General features: G+C 37.9%; 2 protein-coding genes across 2 annotated transcripts in view; both read right to left on the minus strand.

Annotated features, from left to right (window-relative positions):
- LOC146002341 (endoglucanase E-4-like) overlaps positions 1–11,818 on the minus strand; it is a 37,349-nt gene extending 25,531 nt beyond the window's left edge. Inside the window, exons 1-4 of the mRNA XM_083140070.1 lie at positions 11,741–11,818; positions 4,423–4,587; positions 2,864–2,959; positions 182–364 (exon numbers count right to left, since the gene is read on the minus strand). Of these exons, the coding sequence (XP_082996196.1) occupies positions 182–364; positions 2,864–2,959; positions 4,423–4,587; positions 11,741–11,789 (493 nt within the window). The 5' untranslated portion in view covers positions 11,790–11,818. The remainder of the gene's footprint in view (positions 1–181; positions 365–2,863; positions 2,960–4,422; positions 4,588–11,740) is intronic.
- Positions 11,819–16,205: 4,387 nt separating this feature from the next.
- LOC146002342 (uncharacterized) lies at positions 16,206–20,387 on the minus strand. The gene has a single exon (XM_083140071.1). The coding sequence runs from the start codon at positions 20,320–20,322 to the stop codon at positions 17,551–17,553; it is 2,772 nt and encodes a 923-aa protein (XP_082996197.1). The 5' UTR covers positions 20,323–20,387; the 3' UTR covers positions 16,206–17,550.
- Between the last annotated feature and the right edge of the window lie 1,698 nt (positions 20,388–22,085).

Genomic DNA, 22,085 nt, shown 5'->3' on the forward strand with positions numbered 1-22,085 from the left:
TTTCGTGTTTGTCACGTTAATTTTACATTCCCATCAGATTATAAGCGTATTTCATTTCCTAGTTTTGTCAGTATCTAATTAGGTAGTCAATCAACAGTTGCATATGTGTGCATAAGTGGAAATGAAGTAAAATGATGCATTATGTTTTGCTGCTAATAAAATAATGAATTTTGGTTAATACCTGGATTATCTTCGTCAATTTTAAATGCAGGACGATCTTGAGTCATATCTTCTGCTCTTCCCCACTGTCCGTGATCTACGTCTCCATCACCCACCTGTGCGTAGAGCACGTGGGGGCTCACGTGGCACTTCATTAGGTACTCAGCTCCCCATTTAAGAATGCTTGTCACATGTCTAGTTTTTTCTGAAATTAGCAAATGGCAGGAATTCTGATGGATATAATTTAATTTTTCATGTTTACCCTCTTCAATGGCAGGAATATGTCCAATACGATATTTAGGCTAAGTATGTCATATAATCGGTGTTTCAAATAAATATTTCATTGGATGTTATTCAGAAAGCAACTCCCACAATAAGGGTGTATAAAAATCATGATTTGTATTCCAAAAATATTTTTTGTTGAGTTTTTTTAAATCGATTTTTTTATTTCTTTACAAGAACACGCTTAAAATTACTTGCATGGATTTTGGCACCATGCACATAGATATATGTTTTTTTATAGAAAGGATTTTTCTAGTAAAGGGGCCTGTAAAATATTTGAACAGTTTCAGTAACGCAAATAAAAAATATACGTAAATATACATTTTTCTGTTTCTGATACTGTAACTACTATGGAAATGTTTGTTCAGTGTGTTAATGAAAGTAATAATAATCTCAGTAACTTTTCTTCCAGTGAAAATAGAACATTCTGGATGTACTCTATAATTGTAATTTAAAATATTAACTTAAATATTTTTTGCAGTCTTTGTAGCTGAGTTTTGGAGATTTTTTTTAATGATAGTTGGAAAAATATCAGCTGCTAGGTTTATTTACAGTTTAATGATATTGACACTATTTATGGTTTAACATGATTAGTATTTTGTATACTTTTCTACACAAAATGTTTGCTATTTTTGCTCATAAAATTATTGAAGTTTAAATCAAGAGAAATCCTGTGTTTACATTTTCTTTCCTATGAGCTTCATACCATCAGTACATATATTTTATTTGATTTATTTTCCTAATTTTAGAACCTAGTAATCACCATTAAATGATTACGAGATTAATGTACTTTCACAAAAAGTGTTTCTGATATGTAAAAAATGCTTATGTACATTATTCTATAAATTATTTATTTAGAGTGATTAAAATTAATCAACCCTGCCTACAATTCCCTGCACCATATTTCGGGCAAACAGATCAGTGCCTTGAAAACATGTCGGGTAAGCATCGCGGGCGCCGAAGTGATTCAAGGAATGATCATGTGAGGAATGCGTACTTTTTACCTTTTCCGAAGCCCTGTAGAAACTGTGAAAAGTGTGTAAAGTGGTGAAATGCATCTTCAAACTGCCCTCTTCCCGTTGATATATTTTTCTATTCCATCGGAAGTTTGATATTCCCAAGAAAACAAATCAAATAATACTCCCATAAGCTAAATGCATTCCATAAGATGCATAAGAGAGCTAAATTTAACCTAAAATGGAGTTAAAACTTACTTTCAAGGAGCTATAGATTTACGAAGGCTGTATAAAGTGCATCCTAGTGTAATGTTAGTTGTCATAGTGCTATTACCGTTAACTCTAAATTGATGACAATTTATTCTTATTTTTCACCATCTAGATCCGGCGGCATCACCCCTCTCGATAATTCACCGATGGTTGTATGAAATCGAAAATAAAGGATTCCCTGATAACAATATTATGCCAATTTCACGTCAACACGGCGCTATAAAAAAGTAGCTGGGGATATAAGAGGGGTGGGGCGACGCAGCCAATATAACAGTATGACGTTACGTGCAAAATGTATACTCATGGCAAAAGTTGGTCTATGTGAGCTGGAGCCAGTGATGGCATCATAGTGGGGCACGTTGACGGGCGCCCAAGTTCACAGCCGAACGATTGCACGAAAGACCCAGATCTGGCTCGAAGAGAGCTAAGTTAGCAAAACTGTCAACATACGGAGGGAAGAGTTTGGGAAGAGCCCCGTGGAAAGTGTTCCGCATGCCTTTAATACACGGGAATCTGTTTGCCCAATTTCTTTCCAGAAGAGTACACTGCGTGATGACGTCAAATTGAATATTATGTACTCAATCTTGTTCCAACTAATAATTTGTAAACTTACCCCCACCATATTTTCTTCCACTTTCTTATTCAAAAAATCGTCTTCGGTCTCGATGATACATTTTAAATTAGAGAAACAATTCCCGATATCACTACCGGAAGTGGGTCAGGGCACGAACTTATTGAACGCCCCTCGTACACTGTAATATATTTATGTTCGTATCATAATATGAACTACAATAAATATTTCTGAGAACCAGTAAAATGTATTTACAACAGGAATTTGAAATATTTTGAATAAATTTTATGTGAATAAATTAGTCATTAACAGAATCCATTCTATGTAAAAAATTCTAATCAACGATTTTTTTAAAATTGACATATATCTACATATGTTTCAATACACGAGAGTTTGCGTGATTTTATACGTATGTAGCAAAGTATCAAAGACATACCTCTAAAATGTGAAACACGGAAGTGTACCTTTTACAAGAAATTTGTACAAGTCAGTTATATTATAGCTAATGTTTGACCAATGTTGATAAACGTATCCACTTAGTGTCGTGGACTACTAAACAACATACAACAAAATACAATGCAAACAAACAGATAACTGAGTACTAGGAATAAGAGGATAGGCATACTTGCAACAGCATATGCACCAGGGTTGGAAACCACTCCCCAAGCAAGAACCGTCATGGAGTACGCCATAGGAAAGTTAAATTTCACAAGATCACCAGCTGAAAGAAAATATAGGAACTTATATTAATAGCATTCTTACATATCACTAAACAATGTTTTAATTGTGAAAAATAGCAATTGATCAGTCAACAGCTATTGTATAGGGCAATGGTGCCATCTTGGTCTGCATCTTATTTTCCATTCTCCTAGTTTTTACTTTTCACTCTGTGGCATAACTTCTGAATCACCCTGTATACAATGACGTATTTAGGAGGTCCAGGAGGTAAGCCTCCCTCCGAAAGACTTACCAAGTACTCAAATAATGAAAATATACTTGTTTATCATTTGTTTTATAATCAATGGTTATTTGTTGTCTATAGAAGGATAGGATTATATTGGGATCATACAGCTTTGAAGGAAAGTATCAAAGATTTTTTGCACACTACTGCTTATAATATGCATAAAATATTAATCAGGAACTTTACTTTTCTTCAATTAAATAAAGCATAATTTTTTTGTTATTCAAAAAGTATTCAATTTTTATGTGTCTGACATTAATTTCCTTGCTAGGGCTCTTGTTTCTTTACAACTATGCCGATCTTATATGTACACGGGAGCTAGATAATGAATATATGCTGTTATATCATTATTCTGACACCGTCTTTTTCCATATTAATGTAATAATGAGGGTACAATATTAATGAATATTCATATTTTTTAATATTTTAATTTAATTTTATTATTTTAATTTATACATTTGTATTATTATTATGTTTATTTCTGGGAGTCTTGGCTAGGACCCCTCCCACCGAAATATACATCGTGTCCCAAAACGTACTTTATAACTTTGACGTCATACAGTACAACTTGTAATTGACATATGACATAGAGGAATATACTTTGTTGTAGGGGATGCACTGAATAAGATAGTGCAGCACCACACTGGGCCTTAGACATGGCAGGACATTTCCAGCACGTTGGGTTGGAAGAGATGTGCCAATGCCTTGGCCTCCTAGATCCCCTGACATTGCACCCCTGGACTTCTTTTGTGGGGCTATGCCAAAGACACAATGTATAGCACTCCTGCCATTGATCTTGATGATTTGAAAGCCAGAATAAGAGCTTCCATTGCCCTAGTTGACAGGGTATTCTAGAGATGATATAGACAGAGTTGAACACCAGAGGTGCGCATGTTGAAGTGGACTAATACACAAAAAAAACTTCATGCGTTGGTAAATCAAGTGGGACATGGTATGTTTCTTTATGGCAATTACAAATTGAGCTGTATGACATCAAAGTTGTAAGCTACCTTTAGGGACACCCTGTATTTCTTATTACATGCCTGCCTGTGTATTCTAAAGTTAATACTTAGAGACACTATGTGTAAATCCCATTTAGCTAAATGTTTAATGCTTACTTCTTACATTGATTTTTAGTAATTAAAACTTTACTCTTTTGCAATTACCTGTTTTCCATAAAATTCAATTGCAATTTTTAAAATATGTTAATGAGATAATATTACCATCATAAAACCCTCCCGTGAGGTCCTCTCCGTCGTCTCCAGTGTCGTTCAGTGCGGAGTCTCCCCTCCAGTGGATGGGGAAGTTGTCTGGAAGCTTTCCAGATCTTTGGGCATCGTAGAACAAGCAACTCAAACCAAGGACCTCTCTGTAATTGTACCCCGCCACTGAAAGAAGAAGCAATGAACAATTTGCAACTACACTACATAGCCAAAAGTCACTGGACACCCAGTGCTGTTCATTCCATAACTAACTTATCGCTATTACTACATCATTTACTCTTCGGGGCAGGCTTTCCACCAAGTCCTGGTATATTGCTGGTGGATTTTTGTCCATTCGTCCTGTTGCCTCGTGAATAGTTCATGGGTTGTTTTCGGTCGAGTGGCACGCAACCGACGCTCCAGTTCATCCCAAAGATGTTCTATGAGATTCAAATCGGGGCTTTGAGCGGGCCAGCTGAGTACATCCTCCTGATTGTCCTTAATCCACTACGCAATGTACCCTGCTTTATGGGCAGGGGCATTACCGTGCTGATAGAGACAAGGACCCAGTCCAAACTGTTGCTATTGTCTGAAATGTCCTCATAAACACCACTGTTCATGTTGCCATTGACCATTGGGCCCAACTCCAAACTACGAAAAACAGCTCCAGACCATGACACGATCGCTACGTTTACTTGGGTGTCCGGTGACTTTTGGCTATGTAGTGTATTTTGATATTGGGAAAATATTGCCTAAATCTGTCCAACAAACCCCACCCCCCAGGATTCATAACTTATGTACTAATACGACGTTTCGTCAAGTCAATACAAGGGTGCCTGCCCACCATGGCCCGAAGGACAATGGCGCTCACTAGATCATATAATCTCCATGAAGTATTCAATTAACACAACGTGTTACTACTATCCTATTACTAAAAGTCGTTTTTCAAAGTTACACTTTACTGGACCCTCCCCCCTTTCTTTCCTTTTCATCATGTGTACCGGATCAAATATGGAGCACCTAGTAGCAAAAGTGACTCGGAATCACCTGAAGTAAATTAATGACTAAGGAAATATATCATGATTCACACCTCCCTCGCCTTAAGACACACAGTATTAGCCCTATCTAGTACGTTGCACTATTTGACTCTGTCTGCAATCGCGTGTCTAGTTGGTTACACGGTGCAACACCGACTCGTCGACTTCCTTCGTTTGGTGTCAGGCATAGGCGGAGTTTTGGAGGGGACAAAGGGGGTCTGGCTCCACCCAACTTAAGAAAGACTGAAAATAACACATGATTAAGTTCAGTTACTACATTTTTGTTATGAAGCCATACCGTAAATTTGACGTTTGGCATGATGGCATGTGCGGTAATTGCGCCGCAATAGCGGGTCTTAGACAATTTGATTGATGTGTACAGTTTGAAGAAAGAAAAACGTAAAATGACTTTGTGTTGAGTCAACAGTTACTGCTGAGGCATCAAAAGAACTTTTCAATTTAAATTTTCTAAAATTTATGAAGCTTACTATTGTACCGTAACATTTTTAAAGTAATACGAGTTTTGCATCAATAAAAATTTAATGAAATGCAAAATGCAATAATCGTATTGTTTTGCTTCTTTTAAAACTGACAACCAATATACTAATTAGTATTTGTTTACTTAAGCGAGGAAATTTGACATTTTCAAATCTAAAAGGTCTACAATTCAGTGTTTTTAAGTTGTTGTTTTTTTAAATTCCGGCGGAAGGCCTCCGAACCACTTATAAACTAGGGGATATTCAATAACCCTCAGGTACATCATATGCTTCTCCCAGAGTCTCCCCCCCCCCCTCAAAGCAAAAGCTCAAACTCCGCCCATGGTGTCAGAGAGTGTATTTGGTGTCTGCACCGTTTGCACTACGTTCTGGAGCGGTGTAATGTGTGGTGCATGATCACGTGGTGCGTGCTAACTAATCAATGAACGTTTAAAGCAGCAGACAGGCATTTGTTGAATCTTCTGAACTTGAACACCGCTATTCGTCTACTTGGTTGAACATTTCCTTGCACCAGCCTGACACCTGCACTACACCAAGTGTCAAAAAGTGCACAGAACTAGACGGTGTCATGGTGTCAAGGTGTAAACATTTTTTACAAGTATTCTAGAAAAATATATGCATGATGAATTTTGTGTTATTTTTTTTTGGTATGGCCCGCGCTATTATCACTCCGGTGCAGGTCCGTAGCCACAATGTTATTTCAGGGGGGCTCATCCCTTATCAGCACAGGCGTCGCCAGAAATATTTGTAGAGGGGCTCAGGCCACATATACAACTTGATTGGTGCAAATAATAATGACAATAATTATTATTGTTATCTTACAATAATAACTATTGCAAGTTATTAAACTATGCCAATTTCAATCCAAATAATTTTTACATAAATGGAGAGAGACTGCTACTCGATCCACCGTATCAGTGAATATCTAACACAATTGTTGTCCATTATTTTTCTTATATTTTGTACAGTTAGTGTACTGAAAATCATAGTTCTTGTATTTTATTAACTTTTACATAATCGCTCAAAAATGGCTTTGACATCTAGTGATAAATTTTACTCATAAAGTTTATATTCTGTGACCTCTCACAAAGAAAACTATAAGCTTTGGAAGCTGTGGGACCATTTATTCTTTGGATTAAATGGTAGAATATACAAATAAAACCAGATTCCTCTATTATACACAGGGACGGCGACAGGGGTGGGCACGGGTGGGCAAGCGCCCACCCAAAAATTCCTGTGCCCACCCGATTTCCCACCCAATCAAATTCACTAAGTACATATACTTAGAGATATGTGAATGTTGAAATAAATAAGTGTATTCTGCTGTTCATACATGCAAATTTTACTATGCCCCGCGACAGGTTAAGTTTGCAGCAGATTTTATGTATTAAACCACGCGAGAATGGCGCTCAGCATCTCCCATGCAAGTCTTGCCTCAACCGCCGAGATGTTCATATCACAGACAGTGAGAAAATCGGCAGTATTGCAACAGAACTACATTCTGTGTGCACGTTTGGGTCATTATATGCAAAAAGTTGCTGCAAACTTAACCTGTCGCGGGGCTTAATAATCAATATTATCTATATTAGAAATGTTCACATATCATCATTCCATAAAGAGCTTATTTAAATTTGTCATTAGAAAGCAAGAGGAATAAGTAGAGATCTTGAAACAAGAAAACTGTGACCAATTGAATACGTCTATGATTAGGAGCAGCTAGTGGGCCTAGGAGGCACAAGATTATGCAGGGTATGGTCAAAATGAGATCAGGATTTTGGGTGAGCTTGAGGGCTGCAGCTCTGGGCCTTCACTGGGAAAAAAACTGCTTTGAAAAGTACCACATAAAAAAAAATAGGTACTTCGGATGTGATGAAAAAGTGTGGAAATACGTATAACTAACCACCTCATGTAGCTTGGCGAAAAGTTATAACTGAAAGTGTGGAGGGGATTGGGGTGGGGTCTTTGTGTTGTAAGCTCCGGGTCTTCACATATAGAAATCCCGGCCTGCGTATGATTAAAATAATCTCTAAATAAGCAAATAAAAACCTCCGCGTTGCTTCCTCCAGCAACACAATAAATTATTTCTACTTTTTAATTAGGTCTACATTGAAATTCCAGAAGTGTCTCTTTCTTATTTCATTACAATTTTTATATTTATATTTTACATACCTGTCATTTTCGAATATCTATATGGTATACAAATAACAACTTTGTATTTGTTGTACAGATTCTAATAAATACTAATAAGAAGCAATCAAAATAACCACTACAATACCAAGGTGTATTAATTTTGATGTAACAGTTAGGTGGGTTTGGAAAAAAGCAACAGAATTATTGAATTGATAATGGGTGGCTAATTCTATTTAGAAATCCTAGTTCCACACATAAATTTGCCTATCAGTTACGTAATCATGCAATTTTTCTTGTGATTAACTTACGTATAATTACTCGTAAAAGGAGAAGGGGTGGAAGGAAAGTTTTCTTTTGAGGGCGTCAGAGAACTAATCAATCACGATGAGAATGGTTTAAACGTTAGAAGCATCAGAGGGTTAGCCGAAAAGGTCAACATAATCTGTAGATGCAGATGAAGTAAAGAAGAAAAGGTATGTCACGAAGTATCCATAAGAAAATTTTGTTTATGTGCTTTTAAGTCGAATTTTATGCTCAGATACGCTAATCGGGACTAAACCCACAGTGTGCATTGTGCTTCCACCAGGCGAGAGGGCAGTAGAAACCGAACTTCTTCATTCTAAGGCGACAACGTTATGACATTGGAGAAAAAAATATACAGAAAGAACTCACAGGGAACGTGTTATATTATCACAATAAAAGATGCTTTCATTTAAGAGAGTATATTGCTAGAGACAAATATTTGAGACTTTCGGAAAACAACATTGTTCACGGAGTTAGCTGCCTTGATCCAACAATGTGAAATTGAAACTACCACCTCAACTTTAGAAGTGGTATGAACTAATGAAACTCCACTTTTGGAAGAGTAAGTTGTTGCTGATTCGACTGATTTGTTCTATGTGAAGTCACTTTTCTGCTAATTTCGGCTAATGGCGACAATGAGGTTCAATGGTGATTAGATGAAAGTGCCGAAGGGGAGAAAACAAATACACGCAGACATTGAATATACAACCCCCCACAAATTATTATTTTGACTGTGGTTCCAGGCGCCAGAGACTCGTTCGCCTGCAAGATTAAAGTTTCCAGGGTATACTGCACAGGATCCGGTTGACATTTGAGCGCTTTCGAAAAGGTCACGCCATACAACCCAAGTCGTCTGTGAAAAAGCGATGAATTACCGGGTATAGTGATCAATTTCGATGAATTCCTTGTGTCCTACAAAATGTAAACTATTTGTTACCTCAGTGCATGTGTTTATCTAACCCTACGTGTATCACTTCTCCCGAATGAGTAACGAAGACTTACTTCAGGAAATGAATAACAGCTTAGCTAACAGATTTTTCAATGTTACTTGATTATTACTTTTGGGCGATATTTTGTCAAAATAGCCTTTCATAAGCCTTGGGATACTTTATGCAGAATGAAAAAGGAATTGGTTTTTCCGTGTGTGTGTGTTTACGTTCCCAATACGACATTAATTTTAATCCAAATATCCAGTGGCGGCGATTAGGAGGAGCGAGGGGGGAGTTTCCCCCGCCACATTTTGCCACTTGTTGCACCCGCACTGTGGCCTCTCAATGCTAAGACTTTTCTACCAAAAAATTAAACTGTCCTTGCCCTCAAGTTATGGCACCCGATAGCCGTTACTGCAAACATTCAGATACATTTGTCAGTTGTAATAACCTTGTAAGCCAAGAAAAGTGATCATTAACCCCCAAGTTTCAGTCAAAAACTCATATGATGAAAATAATATGATCAGGAACATGCATTTAAATTACGAAAAAGTAATTTCATCCTTCACCATTGTCTACCATCACAATTTCTATCACTGTCTACAAATATATAAAGTGGAGTAGGTATGTGCCTTGTATTTTTGCACTTGAAGGACAAAATGTGACGCAACCAATTCACATTTCTTTCACTACATTGACATGAAGGAAAGAATGTGATTAGAATGTATGGCTGCGCACACACAAACGCTTCCTTGAAATAATTGTGTCCATCGGAGACAAAGAAGTGGAAAAAGATGCTAGAATAGAGAAGGGGATACAAATGCATGTGTGTCGTACATATATGTGTCTTACATGTATGTATGTATACAGGGTGTCTCAAAAGTAATAGCGCAAACTGACACAGTTGAAAATACACGATAATAAAAGCAAACAAGTCTCAGTAAACATGGGTCTGCATACGAGCCGTTTTCGAGATAATCGCGAATGTGTGATTATGACTTTATTGTTTGTAAACGTCGTCCTAGTTGGTAAAGTATGAAAAATAAGGAGATCTCATTGCTTTTATTGAACATTCTACTTACTTTAACAAAGAATACAGCACTACTTTACTAGTACGTATGTTCTACGTTACAATTTCTGTACACTCGTACCTGCTAAAGGAGGTGTTCAAAGTGTCGTCTTTCCATCTGGATGCAATACTGTACGCGATCACGCATTGAGTTTTGAATTCTTTCGAACACCCCCGGATTATTTCGGAATTGGTCACAAGCATGTACAATTCTCTGTTCCAGTTCTTCAACCGTGTCAATGGAAGTGTTGTACACTACGCTTTTGAGGCGACCCCAGACACAAAAATCCAAAGGATTTAGATCTGGTGACCTTATAGGCCATGGTACATGCCCGCCTCGACCTATCCATCTTTGATGATATCTGCGTGTTAGATGTCGTCTCACAGCAGCAGCAAAATGTTCCAGTGCTACATCATGCATGTACCACATACTCTGATGTGGATCAAGGGGAACATCCTCAAGCAATCCTGGAAGATCATGCCGCAAAAACCGAAGGTGCCTCGGTCCATTTAGTCTTCTTGGAAGAATGTGTGGTCCAATTAGACGATCATCTAGTACCCCTAACCACTCATTCAATGAGAAACATTGCTGATGTGGTGCCTCATGAACAGCATGTGGGTTTATTACACTCCAAACATGTGAATTATGAAAATTAAAAATACCATCACGTGTGAACCTCGCTTCGTCTGTAAATAAAATGTTACTTGCAAAACGAGGGTTGAGTACAACCTGTTGTTGCATCCACTGACAAAACGTCACTCTAGCAACACAATACGTATCACCGAGACGCTGAACTCGTTCGAGGTGAACTCGGAAATGTTCTGTTTGATTGCAACGCCACCTCTTGGAAGTGTTCTGTTTGATTACCACGTCACCTCTCGGAAATGTTCTGTTTCGTAAACAAAGAGCAAACCTCGGACAATGAAGTAAGTGGTGGCTTGTAACCACACATTCACAATTATCTCGAAAACAGCTCGTTTGCAGACCCATGTTTACTGATACTTTTTTGCTTCTATTATCGTGTACTTTCACCTGTGTCAGTTTGCGCTATTACTTATGAGACACCCTGTATATATATATATATATATATATATATATATATATATATATATAATGTTATATATATATACGTTACCTGCCCACCGTAATCTATCAATTTACAGCTTCTGCCCACCCGGTCGAAAATTTCTGGCGCCGCCCCTGATTATACACTAAACGTTTTTCGATGTAATGAAGTTTTTAACTTTATTTCTGTTATTAACAATAAAAATAACATTTAAATTAGATATTTGTAGGATTTCGGAGGAGGAGGGGGGCTACGTGCCTTCTCCCGTGGGTACCTCTGTGTTAAAATAGAATAAAATTGACATTACCTGTGATGAAGTACGGTAAGAGCAGATACACTTGCAACAGCTTCCACATGATGCGCAGGATTGAGCTTATTATCTGGTACTAGTAGGGAAAGAGCTCTGTGGAAGTTATGGAATGCATAAGGGAAAAAACAACCGGAAATCACTTATCATTGTCACGATGTGAAAAATTGGAAGTTTTTTGTTGTTGTCAAAATCACACCAGACGTCAAGATTGCATACACAATACTATGTTTGTAACATGGTAATTTTTCAATGCCAACTAAGGGTAGGACCAAGGGCGCTTACAGGATTTTTCTTAGGGGGGCAGAGTCATAGAAACGTTTATTATTATTATTTCTGTTTTTATAGTTATTATTATTATTATTATTATTATTATTATTATTATTATTAGATACTACTACTACTACTTTACAAATCATAAAATTCAAATTGGATTGAAAATACTTTGGCGTTGTATACAAGTTTTGAGTCTACAATTTAGATAGAAAGCGAATTTGCCTTTCTTCCTTTCAATAAACATCTAGCCTATCATTTTGTTGATGAAGAGTTCTTTGTATTTTTGTACTTTTTCACAATCACAGTCAGAGACCTTAATCTACTGTCCTTCATGGTACCTCTGATCCATGTCTTTACGTGCCGAAGGGTAGTGTAAAATAATAATATTAATAGTTGCTGTAACTTACGATCTGTAAGTCACAGGAAACATTTTTTTGTTATAAAATATCGCTAGAATTTCACCCATTCGAATTACATTAACTCTTCCAAGAAAACTCAGGGGGGCATGTGGGACCCTGGACCGTCCCTGCGGGCGCCTTTGGGTAGCACATTGCTTGATGTAAGAAATTGGAGCGAGATAAGTAAAACTCATCCAGCCCATTTGAAAGCATATTGAAATTTATAAATTTATATAATCATTATCTGTGTATATTTCCTAATCAGTTCTCGGGGTGAAAGAAGGGGTGACTTCCCCTGAAGTACACCCTGGACTGCGTTTTGCAGACTACGAGGCTCTGGCGCCTTGACCTGAAGGCAAAAAAATTCTCTGTATGAATTGTATTATGTCGTCCATATATGCTTGGGACTGTTTCTTCATCCATCTTATAGTATCGCCATCCATCCTCATCGCCTCTAATAGTCAAAGTGGCAGAAAAGCGACTCAATGTATCCCAATTCAATCAATGAAAGACTTGCGATCAAGAGGTGGAGGCAAATTTACTTGGAGATTGGATTATGCAAGTAATCGCTTGCATTTTAACCTACATTCTGTCCCGAGAACCTCTGGAGCTTACCAATGAAAACAATCTCGGCGCATGTAATGGCTCGAGAGGGCCCACCCGATGAACGCCTGAGAGGAGAAATGAGCGCATGGAGGGAAATGCGTCTGCGGCTAGCATCCGTTTGCAGCAGCTTGTAGTGATTTGCTGCAGCCACTCGCTTTCTACCGTTATGCGCGTCCTTGCTCCATTGAAACAGAGTGTACCGCCTACGTTGTGAAAGTTATCACACCTCTCCACCTTTTGCTCTCACCTTTATTAAAAGTTTATACCATGCCATTGTGAAAAGTAGAACCGTACACATATAAATTTACATGAAGCTACAAACTTCAAGACATCCAGCATATGAACTTCAAAGATCGGAAAATTTTATCAAGAATTACAAATAATGGAAGAGTGGTGGCAAGCTTCGCCATACGGTAAACACAGGTCTATGCAAAAGCGATAGGAAATTTTATTTTGTTAGGTTGGGCAGATAATGTTGCGTTAACTTGTCGCCTTCTAATGAAAGTAAGCCTCCCAGATGGCGCAGTGGTAGCGTCATTGCCTTGTAATCAACGGGTCCCGGGTTCGATTCCCGGTGGAGGCATAGGTCCAGTCTCTATTAGACTTGCTGTGCATAAAGTGGACTTAAAACACCAACTCAATTAATCAATCAAATGCAATGAAAGTGTCCTGATTTCGGTCCTCGGTGAAGACACATTGGCCAGGGCCTGGAAACCTACTTTAAATCCTAGGTCCAGTTGCATTGAGTCTTCTTGGCAAGCTTTTGGCAATTTGTGTAAGTTCTTATCCATTTCGCAACCATTAGCCTGTTACGAAATTGCATACTCACCATGCACACGTGTGTTCCATAAATACATGCGTAAAACATCACTAGATTATATCTGAAAGGCATTGAACAGAGGAAATGGCCTTCGTAGGAACGCCAGTGTGTGTACTATTTTTAGTGGCTGGTGTAGATAAACACGAACAGAATTTGTGATTACTCACACTACCCGTATTGTACTCGGGCAGGTAACTGATCAAGATTAGCAGGAAGTTGCATATTCAACAATATGTCACACGGTGAATTCCGGTGTGCAGAGTGAGAGATTGCAACAATGGGGCTACTATCATTCAAATCTTATCCACCCTAAACAATTGTTGTCATGTTTCACTCAGTTACAGCCTATTACTTCCGCTTTTGCACGTGCTTGCTTCTTACATCCTTTTGTGTCGGAAATAAGTACTATCCACGTGACTGGCAATATTTCATTTCATTTTAAATTCAATAAAAACACTGTTAAGCCTTGTTTCCATGCTTAAAAAAACACTAAAAATGCTGACCAAGGCAGAAATTTATTTAAAAAACACACTATACACGTGGCGTTTCAACCTTCTAGCAATATCTTCTTCAGACTCGAAACAAAAGTCTATGGGTTTTTTAAAATAAATTTCTGCCTTAGTCAGCATTTTTAGTTTGTTTTTAAATTCAAGAACACAGAACTCAATAACCCGCTCGGTGGCTGTTTTTGACCAAATTTCCTCTGTTGTAACTTTGTTATCCATGGAATACCAAACTCAATTTTTTTCCTACAAGCATCCCTCACACAGTACTCCGTATGCTGTGAATATTGAATTTTTATCAGGTCCCCCAAGACAACTATTGGGGCTCAAATTTTGAAAAATAAAATACAAAAAGAAACGAGCATTTCTAAAGAGCTGTAACTAAAAAGAAAAGACGTTACAGAGCTGTAACAATACAGCTGTCCCTGCTATAAATTAATAATATATTTTTTAAAAAATAAACTTTGATTTTTGTTGAAACGCGAATATCAATTTTGGCCCTAAATTTCAGTCATTTGCATTAGATATAGAAAGAAACCGTGCAGGACATAAAATTTAGCTTGAAATGTACTGAAAACAGCGTTTTTCATCCCAACTTTATATCATTTTTCTTAGATGACTTAACAAATTTAAGGCCAAAAATGCCTGAAACCATAAAACAGGCCGCCATTTGTTAACGAGGTCATTTAAAAAAATATAGAAATAATTCCTGTTTTAAAGTACCCTTATGGGGGTTTACAACAACAAAAAATATTTTTAAACAATTGTCTGGCAAACAATCTTTCTTTTTTTTTGACCATTTGATATGGATTGACTCAAGGCAAAAAACAAGATATGAGTCAAGTCTCGCTATTTTGGGGCGCTTTACGCCATCCAGTCCGTCCCAGAATTAGGTACAGATGCAATTTTCATTATCTTTTACATGCATTATTGTTGATTACAGGAAATGACCGTCGTGGAGTAATTATGGTAACAGGGTTGTTGAAGGTCCAGGAACCGTAAATTCTAATCGGTTCTATTGGGTTCCGTAACAGGACCGAAATCTTTTTCTCGCACAATTCGGTCCAAGTTATGCATTGTTTCATTTTAATACGGAACTTGGACCCTATTTAGAAGGATCCCAAAAAAGGTTCCTAGACCGTATTTAAATTGATCCGGAAAAAAGGTTACTGGACCGAATTCAAATACTTTACAGATATAAAGGTTCTCTACGGTCCAGAACCCATTTACGGCTTGCTGATGTTCTCTCCTGGACCGGAATTAAAATGTATTTAAAATTCCTGTACCATTAATAAATCTGTATGGTTACGCGTAGCTAAACCAGTGGTGTGGGTTCGAATCCTGTGCAGAGAAACTTATGTGAGGTCACTTATCTCGCCGCTTAGAAGAATTTTAGTAACCATTCGCCACTGATATAACCTATTTTCACCCAATAATAGAGCAAACATTCCCTAAGTACAGTTTCCATTGTGCACTAGACATGTATTGGTTCGCATCATGTGTACATCAAACTTTTTTTGGGGGGGAGGAGGGGATTACTATCCTCGGTCTTTGCATTTACTTGCACTCTCTTTTACGGGGAACATATTCACATTATTATAATTATTTTTTAATAGAAAAAAAACATTAAAATGTTACATTAAAAAACTACAGATTTATTTCCTCACACAAATATATTTTTACAGAGACTCTATGGATATTTCATTTTCACCAATTGTTATTTCATTTTACAAGTTATTTATGTAATTTTATCATCTAAACAAAATTTAAGGCTTATTTTCTAACTGTTGAAAATAGTACATCAACTCCGTTTTTCTTTTTTCTTGCAATCCTTTAATGAGCCGAATCCAGTAACTACAATGACAGGGTAGATTTTCCAAATATATAAACATTTTCATCAAATTTATCAAGAAATAATCGGTTTTTAGCCACAAAAGAAATCCATAACACAGCTTATTCTAATATACAATGATAGTTATAGTAACACAAATATACTTGATATTATAGCAGTATTCATTTTACTATAAAATGTTGAAAATTATATTACCTGGAGTTTTTAATTTCAACTTTACCTTCACTTTCGTTACATTTCGAATCCTTCATTTGCAAGGCAGTGACTGTCTACTAACACAGGATGTCTACCAGTCAAGAATGTCAAGAAATCCACAGATAGGTAAAGAAATTATGCTTGTGGTGAAGAATTGTTTATATTTATTTTACAGTATAATGAATTTACATTATGTTCCTACTGGGAAGTGAAAAAATTGAATATTCGGAAATCAAAAATTGTATTGAGTTGTGGTTAACATTGTTTCCTAAGAATTACATTCTTGTATGCGTGAAGTTATGTAAAAATATTTAATAAATTAATGTGGCCATTCCCTATCCAAGATGAAGTCTGAAGCATTAATTGTTACATACATTAATAGCAAGTCTTAAGCTCTTATTAAAGTAAAGCTTCAGTTTTGACCTTAACAGGCCTTGTGGTAGGGGTTCTTCATTGAATAAAATTATTTTTTTAACTATACCTAAGTAGGGGGTGATTATATAAATGTTAAGAAAAGGGGGGAATGTCAAGACAAAGGAAGAAACGTGAAAGAAAAGTTATGAAATAGTCAAGAATTTTGGATTTGTTATTTTGGTAGACATCCTGTAACAACTAACTGTCAAGTAAATTCTGTTTAACATTAATTGAACCGATTACAAGAGTAATGGTGAATCCAACGAACTCCAAATGACATAGAAACAATCAACCATGTTTATATCCCTTACACGTTTTTCCTCACTCACGAAGTTCCTCGGTGCAGAAAACTCTTCCATTTGTTTATGAAACGTGTCACTACTATATTCTAGAACACAAAAACAATTCTTCACGAATTTAATGTCTGTGTCGGTAAAATTGTTAGTTACAAAGTTCTTCGTGTGGCAGATTCAATTATAACTAATGGTGTTACATACATACAATCTGCCATTCAGTACAAGCCATACTATTTTCAGAATGACTTTGTAAGTATTACAAACAGTCAAACAGTGTTTATTCCCTGAACACGAACCTTAAATGGTGTGTATATTTAATCATTTCACTGCTCATTTAAATGTTGTACATGATTAAACATATTACTTTGAAACATTCTTATATGTAAATTAGTTGCAAATTGATTATACGTTGTGACTGCAAGGGGTATGATGCATATAATTTAAAATTAACTACCCTAATTTATCTGAATTTAAAAATAACTTTAGACATTCGACGTGTCCTTCTTGTGCAGCATAATGTGCTGGCGTGTTACCCTCATTATCTTCCAAAATCCAATTACTACTAGTCTGCATCTCCTTCCTTGCTTCGTTTGCTAGTCCACAAAAGCAGAAAGCATGAACTTTTAAATCGTAGTCGTAAATTTGTTGTGGAATAGTTTTAGCGGCCTTTAACAGGTAAAAAACAGTGTATTTATTGTTTGCCGTAATTGCTTCTTGGAGAGCTGTATTGCGGATTACATTTCTAACCTCGATATCCGCACCATAGTCTAGTAGAGTTCGGATGCAGTCAGCATTGCCCGTTTTTGCAGCTAGGTGCAGTGCCGTGTTTCCACTCTTGGTTTGGAAGTTCACTTTAGCCCCTGAACCTAGAAGATCCGGTAAACAATTATTGTGTCCACTGAGAGCTGCTAGGTGTAGTGCAGAATGACCTTTTGAGGTTAGCTTGTTGACGTATGAGTTCACGGCATTGTTCATTAGCTGTTGTTCATCGTCTTTTGGGTTGATATCTTCCGATTTTGAATTTACAGCATATGTTTCACTGAGTAATAGCTTGATACACTCCACTTTGCCCTCTTGCGCGGCATAGTGAAGTGGGGCATACCCCTTATCGTCCAATCTTGTCATGTCTTGATGGAGCGTGATGCATTCTTCCAAAACATCTACTCGTCCAGTCAAAGCAGCTTCATGGGCAATGTACTCATAGTTATATACGGAATTTTGCCCCTTGGCTTTATTTTGCAACAAAATCCTTACGCATTCCCTATGACTACTGGCGGCTGCTAAAGCTATTGCTGTTTTGTTATCAATATTTTCTGCTTCAACATCGGCGCCATTAGCGAGTAATATTTTCAAGCATTCTGATTGGCCAGCCTTCGCAGCCACGTGAAGTGGCGTGTCTCTCTGAAGGGTTGTAATTTCCGTCAACGCTCCTTTATCCAATAGTACCTGGATGACATTGGCATGACCGTTTACCGAAGCGTAGTGCAAAGGTGACATGTTTTCGTCGTCGGGAATATTTGGAAAATGCAGGTCGTCTAACGCCATTTCAACTAAACGTGGTTTGCCGCTGTACGCTGCTGCATGAACAAGGTACTTGTAATCGTTAACATGCGAGGAAATCTCAGCATTGTTTTGAATAAGTAAGAAAACACACTGCTTGTGTTTTCCTTGCACTGCACAATCAAGTGGAGTCAAACCGTCAGAATCTTTCACATTTACATTCTCTTCATTGACCATGAGAGATAGGCATCCCTTGTGGCCACCAATTGCAGCCAAATGTAGCGCCGTTTGTTGTTGTAGAGTTCTCTCGTTAGCCAGAGCACCATGTTGAAGAAGACGTCCGACGCAATCTTCATGCCCTTGCTGGGAAGCGTAATGCAGTGGGGTAAAGCCATGTTTGTCCCGATTGTTTGGATCCGACGCTTTCTTCAGCGCGTTTTCTAGATATTCTGCTCGACCCGTGAAGGCAGCTGCGTGCAAAAAGTGTGGGTAACTTACTGCATAGCTTGGCATCTCTGCACCTTTCTCCAGGAGTAACTTCAGGCAGTCGTAGTGTCCACGTTCGATTACCATTTTAGCTGGGCTGAGACCATACTCGTCCACTATATTGAAATCAGCTTTTCCATCGTCTATTAACAGCCTCATGCACTCAACGTGGCCTTTAGCAGCAGCCAGTTGAAGAGCGGTTTGGTTTCCGGCTGTTAGAGCTTCAACTTGTGCTCCTGAGCGAATCAAAATTTCCACACAGCTCGTGCTTCCTTCGGTCGACGCCCAGTGAAGAGGGGTCATCTGTTCTATGTCCAAAGCGTCAACTTTCGCCTCCTTTTCTATCAGAACTTCTACACATTCCCTCTTGTCGCATCTGGCTGCAAGATGTAATGGAGTTTCTCCCTTTTCTGTGCTACTTTCCAAACTTGCTCCTTTCTCCAGCAGCAACTTCACACATCCCACGCTTCCTGTGTATGCAGCTATGTGCAAAGGTGTTACACCTGTGTTATCTGCATGATTAACATCTGCACCTGCCTCAATCAATTCGTTTGCGACGTCTGTGTGATCGTCACGTACTGCTACTCGCAATGGAGTCTTGCCTTCTAAATTTTCAGCGTCAACCTCGGCGTCCTGTGCTAGTAGCATCTTGATACACTTGGCACTACCCTTCATCGCAGCATAATGAAGAGGCGTATTACCGTCATCATCCTTTAGGTTCACGTCGACATCATCATATATTTCAAAAATATATGTTAAAAAATAATCTTTACCACTGAAGGCTGACGCATGGAGAGAGTAAGCGTACCCAAGGATATCTTCATGAAGTTCTCGCGTCTTTTCAAGCAGATACACAATGGATTTGAAGTTTTTACTTTCCACCGCGTACGTCAAGGGGGTATTACCTAACTGATCCCTCTCATGAGGGTCGGATTTATGTTGCAGCAAACATCTGACGCATTTGTCATGGTTACTTTGTGCCGCCAAGTGTAACGCTGTTCTTCCGTCTACTGTTTTGCACATTACATCAGCACGGTGCGTTAGGAGATAGTCAAGTGCGGATTCCTTCCCGTTTGCACTTGCAAAGTGCAAAGGTCTCCATCCCATCTCGTCCATGAAGTTCACATCTTCCCCATCTGTGATGTAGCTCATTATTCGTTCAACGTCTCCCTTCTCAGCTGCCGACAGCAACCCATGCATGGGTTTCCCGGTGTCCGTCGAAAACGAAACTCCCATTTTGATTACATCAATAAACGCAACACTATATACTACACACGCACCTTGTCTAAAGAATTTCCAATAAACACGTAACACAAATGTCAGTGCAAGTATAAGGATAAAGAAAGGAACATCCAATACACTAACTCTTGCATTCAAGAGTTTACCCAAGTAAGAACATAACTTGAAATAGTACGTTTTAGTAAATTGCCAAAGATTTAACTCACTAGAACTGTAATGAGTTTAAAAAGTTTCAATTTTTTCGTTTATCCTCAAGATACTCTGAAGAGGTGAGTTCCAATAGTTAGGATGTCCTCTAAAGAAGCACAATTCCTCTATTAAAACATAGAACATCTGACGTACGATGATGATATTATCTTCTCCATTCCCTAGCTAAGATTAGGAACATTGGGCTCTCCCGGAATAATCTGAAACTGTGGGAAATTTGAAATTAGTAATAACAGTGCGCCATTTTTGTATTTTAAAAACTCATTCCAGTTTACATGCAAATTACGAACACTTAATGTAATGTGTTTTGAAAGAGATATTCCATCAAATTAATAGTACAAATAAATTAAAGTGCATTATATCATAATCGATTTATTGTTCAATTCTCTCTTATTTGTGTGATCTTTATGTAGTTATCGAGTATTGCGAATGCAGTTTGGGCTTTATTTCACAAAAGAGTTTCACTGTCTCAAGTTTCAGCAATACTGCCATTTTTATATATATTCCCCTAAAAAATGTGAGATTTGAAAGTGCTACATTTCTCTAGGTATAATACTTCCTAAGGGAAATACGTATACTATACCGTACCACTATCTGTCAAATGGCTTTGTCTCAGTATGTTATGCTTATACCGCGTTTGTTAGAACCTGTCCCGTTTCCCGCGCTACGGATCGCTCGACAGTTTCGGTGCCAATGAGAAACGAGGAAAAAATTGTCTGCTGGGCAACAAGGAGCGAATGGAAGCCAGAAGAGAGGCGCTTACGTAGACTCTGTTGCCACGTTGCGTATTTTAATTGGCTGCCTGGCTTTGACTTTCCCCAGCACGGAGAAAAGACAGCGATCAGCTAGCGCGGGAACCGGGACAGGTTGTAACAAACGCGGTATGGTCAATTGCCTCGTTAAGTCATGTCGGGTTTTACTGATTGTCTACTGTCGAAAGAATGGGGGTGAGGAGCCAGTAATGCTAGAATGGCTTTCAAGAAAAAAAGAGAAATGCCCAGGTGTTCTGTTCGTCGAGCATTAAAATTCGTCAGTTCATCAATTGGCAAGAAAACTGGATGATAAATGTATCTTGTGGATTCTTCTGAATGTTTCCTCTTGGCCAATAAGATGGATAGTCATGAAATCCAAACGAAGTTACATTCAACAATGTACACTAATACTTTTATTCATAAATAGAGTTTCTTTTTTTTCATCCTTGTGTATTTTATAGTATAATATTGTTGTTCTTTTGGGGGGGATTGTCATACACACCAGGCTTCTGAATGTTCTAGTATTTTGTTTTATTGTGGATGTTGTCACACAAACAATCACATAGAGAGGAAGTGAGATGGGAGACTTGATTAGTGGATGTTTCTCTTTCTAAATAGGCATATTCCTGTATTCTGGTATTGTGGTATCGTGGATGTTGTGACGCTCACTCTCTCACAGAGAGACAGAGGTGAAAAGAGAGAGACGGGGAGAATTAGAGATTGAGAGAGAAAGAGAAGAACACATTACTTGTGAACAGGGTGGATCACTCTATATTAATAATTTTTACAATAATGTAGATA

This window comes from Lepisma saccharinum, chromosome 18, assembly GCF_977018435.1.
Source record: "Lepisma saccharinum chromosome 18, izLepSacc3.1, whole genome shotgun sequence".
Lineage (NCBI taxonomy): Eukaryota > Metazoa > Arthropoda > Insecta > Zygentoma > Lepismatidae > Lepisma > Lepisma saccharinum.